This window comes from Alexandromys fortis, unplaced genomic scaffold (genome assembly GCF_014885135.2).
Source record: "Alexandromys fortis isolate MF-2015 unplaced genomic scaffold, M_Fortis_MF-2015_v1.1 scaffold_72, whole genome shotgun sequence".
Lineage (NCBI taxonomy): Eukaryota > Metazoa > Chordata > Mammalia > Rodentia > Cricetidae > Alexandromys > Alexandromys fortis.
Genome location: NW_026067969.1, coordinates 710,813 through 717,974, shown reverse-complemented (window position 1 = coordinate 717,974; position 7,162 = coordinate 710,813). Strand labels below are relative to the sequence as shown.

The 7,162-nt window shown below is 59.8% G+C and overlaps 1 protein-coding gene across 1 annotated transcript; it reads left to right on the top strand.

The window, feature by feature from the left end:
• Positions 1-468: 468 nt before the first annotated feature.
• Positions 469-6,560, top strand: Ajm1 (apical junction component 1 homolog). Its single transcript, XM_050155052.1, has 2 exons — positions 469-585; positions 2,070-6,560. Exon 2 carries the CDS (start codon positions 2,327-2,329, stop codon positions 5,249-5,251), a length of 2,925 nt encoding a protein of 974 aa, XP_050011009.1. The 5' UTR covers positions 469-585; positions 2,070-2,326; the 3' UTR covers positions 5,252-6,560.
• The last annotated feature ends 602 nt before the right edge of the window (positions 6,561-7,162 follow it).

Below are 7,162 nucleotides of genomic sequence, written 5' to 3'. Positions count from 1 at the left end.
GCTATCCTGGACACAGAAGGTTGCAGCTACACGTCAGGTTGAGCAAGCCATATGGCTCCCAGGTACCTGCTGAGATTTTGGCGTCTTCAGAGCCAAGGAGGATAATTCCTGGTGAGAGGCCAATAGGGCTCATCTGCTCCCACCTGGGTCCAACCACAGACGTGCATTCTGGAATCTCCCCAAACCCAGATTCTCAGCTGCCAAGCCGAGATTTCGGGCTCCTTGCAGGCCCCTGCCTGGAGTCCTGCTGGCAAGCTTTTCTTGGTGCAAGGAACCCATGTTCAGACCCAAAGACTTGTGCTTTGAGGGTGCTGCTATTTGTGACCCTTCACTCTACATAGCCCAAATGATAGCTAGGGCGATCACTCGTATCTGGACCCCACTAGACATCTCCCTTCCAGCACGGCCCCTTTAAGTACTACCTTACTGATTACCACTGGGGGCAGCACTGAGCAGCCAGGCCAGGATCAGAGCTGCTGCCTCCAAGCTTCTGCCGGTACCGGCTACATAGCCGGGTCAGGTACACACCGGAACCGATTTGGGTTATGCAGCCTACCTGGGCTCAGCTCATGAAGAAATAACCAGGTAAGAGGTCAAGCCAAATCGTCCAGCATGTGGAGCTGTTGGCACGGGAGGGGGCTGCACGGAAGGATGAGTCCCCGCCCCCAAGCAACGCAGACTAGGTCCTAGCGATGGCTGCTCCGGGACAGGCCAGAAAAGGATTGCTGTGTGGGAAGGGTCTTCAAAATACCTAGGATACAAAAGCAAACCCTACCCCCATCCCACAGAGAGCCGGTATCACAGCGCCCAGCTCCTGACAGCTGCAGCCAGCAAAGCGTGCTGTCACCTTCCTGGGGCGGAGCCTCAGACCCTGTCATCTAGCCCAAACTCTGACCTGGCATGGAGTTTAAAATGAAAGGGGTCCGAATAGGGTCGGCATGAACCTGGGTTTGGAACTAGCCTTGGTACTTAATGAGCCCTGGCTCCAAAAAAAAGCAGCCCCTCTATCAGAAAGCCCCTTATATACCTGGGACTACAGACTGACCCTGAAAGGCCCATCCACATACAAGTCTTGCCAGGCCCCAACACACTCTCAGCTTACTCTGGAGCAGATGTCCTGGGAGTAGGTGCCTTATGGGGGGAGGGGGTGTCATCACCTTCTGAAACCCTCTTTCTCCAGCCAGTTCCAGGCCCTGGGGACCACAAACACTGGTGGCCCACATCTGAACATTAGCCTAGATCCTTTCCAGTCCATAGCTCCAGGGATGAACAACCACACGTTTCCATGGAGCTTTCCAAAGCCAGAGTGGGGAGGAATCTGTCCTGGGGAGGGGCTCCCCCCCTTTCCTCTGCTTTCCCACCCTCTCCTCTGCCTCCTCCTAGCTGACAGCCTCCTGCCTTTGGTACCTAGTGGTAGTTTGCAGCTCAGGGAAATGACACTATGAGCTTGTGGCTCACATGGCCCTCACGTGGTTCTGCAGCCTAGACCTGGCTTCAGGAATGCCAAGCACACAATGGGGATGGGGGGTCATTGCAATTATGGAAAACAGGAGGGGCTCGTTCGCTCTTTCGCTCTGCAGCCTTCTCTGCCCTAACAAGCTTGGTGGATTTCATCCACGGAACTGGGATCAGAGATTTATGCAAAAGGAAAAGATATTTGAGACCCAAGAAAACTCTTTGGGGTTATTCTTCTGCCTAGGACCTCATTAAGTTGAGAGAACATAGGCTTAGGTAAAAAGGACTGTCCCAAGTGCCAGATCACTTTCAGTGCTAGGAGAGGAGACCACTGTCTCACCTGGGACTCTGACTGTCAGAGGGGTACCTCTGCATTGCTGGTGGGAGGTGGCTATAGTCTCACCTTAAGGAAATCTAAAAGCCCATCATTCCAGCTGTAGGCACCAGAGGGCAGTAATACAGTCACAAATTCTTCCCCCTCCCCCTCCCCCCCCCCATTGATCTACCCAAGCCTAGCTAGCGGACCCTAGTATAGGGAAAGACTCAGGAGTTCCCGCTGCGCGGAGAATGGTGGGTTCACTGTAAGCTAAATTCCTGGCATATCTGCCCCGCAGGCTGAATGGCCTGTGAGGTTTCTCCTGCAGGTACTTCTTATATAGGTATGGAGCCAGCACCAGAAACCCGGACCAAGACCTGCAGCCAGGGCTGCTCCATCCCCTATGCCCCAGGTAAGCCGGCCCAGCACGTGGGGTGGGGTGGGGGTAAAGGGTCTGGGGTGCAAAGGAGGCTGCCCTGACCGGTATCTCCTCCCAGGGCAAAATCCCCGAAAGGCCGAGTGACTGAAACTGCTAGCCTGGGGACGTCTTTTAAGATGACCCGCACGGACCCGCCGGACTTGCTGGTGTCGACCGTGTACCAGGACATCAAGGTGGTGGCCCCAGGGCTCACATCCAAAAGCCAACCATGTGAGCGATCCGTGCCCCGGCCAGCTGCGCCCGCGCCTTTCAACAAGCGCCACTGCCGTAGTTTCGACTTCTTAGAGGCACTGGACGAACCCACCATGGAGACACACCCAGAGCCGCCACCTCCCGAGCCCGCGCCACCGCGCGCCCGGCCCCGAGACAGCGAGCCGAGGCGCCGCACCCGTTCCAAGAGCGCGCCCCGTGGGCCCCATGGCCTGGCGCCTGCTCCAGCTTCGCCGCCAGTACTGCAGCGCAGAGGCCGGGAGACCCAGCGTTCGGTGCGGTTGGAGGGGTCGCCGCACAAGGAGCCCTCGTACCCTGCGCTACGGGCTCTCGCCAATGAGCTGCACCCCATCAAGCTCCAGCCACAGCGTGGCGGCCCCGGACGCATCGCACCTCTATGCGCCACCCCAGGCCGCTGTGCACCACCTGAACCACCCACAGGACCCGTCCCCCATGTCCGCTGCCGTTTGGACATCAAGCCTGACGAGGCAGTGCTGCAGCACGCCGCCCGAAGCTCGCGATCTTGCGCGCCCAGCGAGGCGGCGCCTTGGGCTCGCACCGTCCCACAGTTCCATGGCCTCACAATTCCAGGCCCCCGCCATGTGGCCCTGTCACGCACTCCCACCCCTAGTGACTTGTACTGTACTGACCCCAGAGCAGTGTACTGCGACGGGCCATTGCCTGGGTCCCGGGACTATTTGGAGCACCGCAGCCAAACCTTTGCAACGCCCCCAGGTCCCACCCAATTTTTCTACACTGAGGAACCTGAGGGCTACACAGGCAGTTTTACCACAAGCCCAGGCCTTCCCTTTGATGGCTACTGCTCCAGGCCCTATTTGACCGAAGAAGCCCCCAGACCCAGTCCAAGGCGTGGGGGCGGCTACTATGCTGGGGAAGTACGCACCTTCCCGATCCAGGAGCCCCCCTCCCGTTCCTACTACGGGGAGGCTCCTCGAGCCTACGGAATGCCTTTCGTCCCCCGGTATGTCCCAGAAGAGTCCCGGGCACACCCCAGTGCCCGCACCTTCTACACAGAGGACTATGGGAGGTTCCGTGAACGCGACATAATGGCTCGCACTTACCCGCATCCCCGCAGCAGTCCAGCCTGGGCTGATTGGGGTCCGAGGCCTTACCGCACCCTTCAGGTGGTGCCTCCTCCCGCCCCTGGACCACTGTTGGCCTCGTGGCACGGTGGCACCGGCACAAGCCCGCCCCGGCTGGTGACCGATAGCCGCCACTACTCTCGATCCTGGGACAACATCCTGGCTCCTGGTCCTCGTCGTGAAGACCCTCTAGGACGCGGCCGCAGCTATGAGAACCTGCTGGGACGCGAGGTTCGGGATACACGGGTTTCATCCCCGGAAGGCCGGCGTCCACCAGTAGTAGTGAACCTATCCACCTCACCCAGACGCTATGCAGCACTGTCGCTGTCCGAGACGTCACTTACAGAAAAGGGCCGTGGTGGGGAAAGCCTGGGCCGCAACTGGTACATCACGCCGGAGATCACCATCACGGACAATGACCTGCGCTCAGTAGAGCGCCCGACTACCAGGGGCTGGGAACTACCTGGAGGCCGACAGCGGCAGCCAGCACCCAAGGTCCCTGAGGGCCCTGCCTCCAGCCGCCAGCGCAGCCTCGAGCAGCTGGACGAGCTCATCACGGACCTGGTCATTGACTCACGGCCACCAGGCCAGGCCCCAGAGCCTGCCACCGAAGGTTTAGGCCGCCAACTGCGCCGCCTGCTGGACTCACGGTCTGCGGGCCCTGGAGGAGCAACCGCGCTGGCTCCGTCGCGCTCACCCCCGGCCTCGGCTGGCAGCACTGAGGAGCCCACTGGCTCAGGGGAGGCAGCCGACGCTTCTCCGGAGCCCAGCGCCGACGAGGATGACTTGATGACCTGCTCCAACGCGCGCTGTCGGCGGACAGAGACCATGTTCAACGCCTGCCTCTACTTCAAGTCATGCCACAGCTGCTATACCTACTACTGCTCGCGGCTGTGCCGCCGAGAGGACTGGGATGCGCACAAAGCGCGTTGCGTGTATGGCCGCGTGGGCAGCGTGTGCCGCCACGTGCTGCAGTTCTGCCGCGACAGCAGCCCAGTGCATCGCGCCTTCTCCCGGATAGCGCGTGTCGGATTCCTGTCGCGCGGCCGTGGCGTGCTGTTCTTGGGCTTCCCAAGCCCGGGCTCTGCCGACAACTTCCTGCGCTTCGGCCTCGAAGGGCTACTGCTATCGCCCACCTACCTATCACTGCGTGAGCTGGCTACACATGCAGCGCCCCTGGGTAGCTATGCACGAGAGTTGGCGGCGGCCGGGAGGCTCTATGAGCCCGCGGAGTGCTTCCTGCTTAGTGTGTCGGTGGCCGTGGGCCCTGGAGCTGCACCCCCTGGAGCCGCTGCCCGTCCAGCGCCACGCAGCCCAGGCCCCACGGTGCGCAAGTTTGCCAAGGTGGCTCTGGCCGCCGGCAGCCCGACGCGGCCTCCTCCTGCGCGTGGTGGAGAGCCAGACATGGAAACGCTGATCCTAACGCCACCTCCAGGCACTGCGGGCCTGGACCAGGAGGGTGATGCTGGCCGGCGCGCACGTGAAGTGGCCTTCATCCACATCCAGCGTGAACTGCGACTGCGCGGCGTCTTCCTTCGCCATGAGTTCCCACGCGTCTATGAGCAGCTCTGCGAGTTCGTCGAGGCTAACCGGCGCTTCACACCCACCACCATCTATCCCATCGATCGGCGCACTGGCCGCCCCTTCATGTGCATGATCATGGCTGCTTCCGAGCCGCGAGCACTCGACTGGGTAGCCAGCGCCAATCTGCTAGATGACATCATGTGAGCTTTGGGACTATTAGGCCCAGGCTCTAACCAGAGCCCTGCCTACTCTACTCAGGCCCAGCCTGATCCATAAAGACTGCCCCCAGAATCTGGACCAGCTGGTTCAGCGCCCCGCTAAGTCCCCCGGAGCCTTCCTTAGTCTTCTACAAAATCTCTGCCCTGAGCTCCACCCACTCCAAACATCTAACTTTGCCTAGGAGCCCACCCCCGCCATACTCCCCGACGACCTGTTTCCCATCAGCTGCTTCTCTTCCTTCCTGTTTTCAACCAGACCACCCAGATCCTACCTACATCCTGGGCTCTCAAGTCAGCCAGGGGGAGGGGGCTCCCCAAGAGCCCGGTCCTCGCCCTCGGTGCTCCCCGCTGGGAGGTGGGGTGGGCCTGAGGACCGCTGGGCTCTGCCTTCTAGTGGAAGGTTACTACTACACACATCCCATGGGGACAAACTTGATATACTTCGTGGGTGCTTGCTATAGCTCGCCAACCCTGGATCCATTCCCTTTCCTCCTAGTCTAGCAGTTCATGTTGACCAAAGCCTAAAGTCCTTACTGTAAGCAAGCACTCCCCTAACCCTCCTCCCGTGTCTGGGGTGTGTCAGGTTTCAGAGGCCTGGTTCCTGTGCATCCCTAGGATGTTGAGGCAACGGGCAGGGCGGATGCTACACCCTAACAGTACTGCCTGTCCTGAGGTTCTCTCACCTCTGGTCACCTTGGTCTGGGCCCTTGCAGGACCAGTTAGAATACTGAGGGGTCTTTAGGCCAAGGCCAAGGCTCAAGCCATCCAGAGGGGAACCGGGGAAGGGGAAGCAGAGTGCAGATGGTGTGCTGGCCAGAGTTAAAATCTGGCTGGGTGAGGGTTTGAGCTCATCCACACCTACTCAACAAGATGGCTCTTAAAAAATCCACCTTCCAGAGAAGATGGAAGCGCAGGCCTTAATCTCCCAGGGAGGTGGGAAGTGTGTGCTGATGAATTAGCAGGGGACCCTTCATAGAGCAACACTTACCTGCCGACTGATTTGGGAATAAGGAACAGGGGCTGTCCCTAACTAGGGACTGGTTGGGGTGCAGAGTAGTGAGCCACCCGGTGTGGGAGCCTATAGGGAGCCGGTGCTGAGGCTTAACATGAGTCCAACCTATGCACAAAAGTGCCGCGTACTCGCCCTGGCTGAACTCCAAGCTGAGAGTAGAAGCCAAAGCCTGATGTGTAATGGAGACTGTAAGCCTAGGCAGCCCTGGGCCCCTTGTCGGACCTCTGCAGCCTAACTGCACTCGGATCTGAGCCCAGGGCTCCGTGGAGGGTGTAACCCAGAGAGGCTTGAGGCCAGAAGCTGGACAAGTACTCTCTAGAACCCCGAAGCCCCTTCTTAGGTAAGGGAGGTCCAGCGCGAGAGCCTGGGACAACTCCCTGTGCGCGCAGTGTGCGCATGCGTCACTACCCCCCACCCCTTACCCTGCTCTGTGTCCCCGGAACAGCCCAGAGCTCCCACCTTCGCCTGTGTCTTAGCACCTGCCCCATGCCGCCCTTGCAACACTTGCTGCCGCACCGCCTGCCGCCCTCCCCAGGGGCTCCACATTCCTTCCTGCGGCAGGCTGGTAAGAACGCCCCTGGCAAGAATTCGCCCATTTCCAAAGGGCAAATGCTTTCAAACCAAGTAAAATAGAACTTGAATGTAGCTGCTGCTAACTCGGTGGTGGTGGTGGTGGTGGTGGTGGTGGTGGTGGTGGTGGTGGTGGTGGTGGTGGTGGTGGTGGTGTGGTGGTGTGGTGGTGGTGGTGCTGAACGTCTGGGGCGTAGAAGCTTGGCAACGGGAAACCTTGGACGTGAGGTTATTGTGGAGGGGGAAGCCGGACGGGAGAGAGGTCCTCCGGCTTACGGATGTTGGGGAAAAGAAGACTTCTGATTTAATGGTTTA

Bases quoted from the DNA above. Each gene is read 5' to 3' on its own strand.
- Ajm1 (XM_050155052.1), top strand. From the start codon at position 2,327: ATGACCCGCACGGACCCGCCGGACTTGCTGGTGTCGACCGTGTACCAG.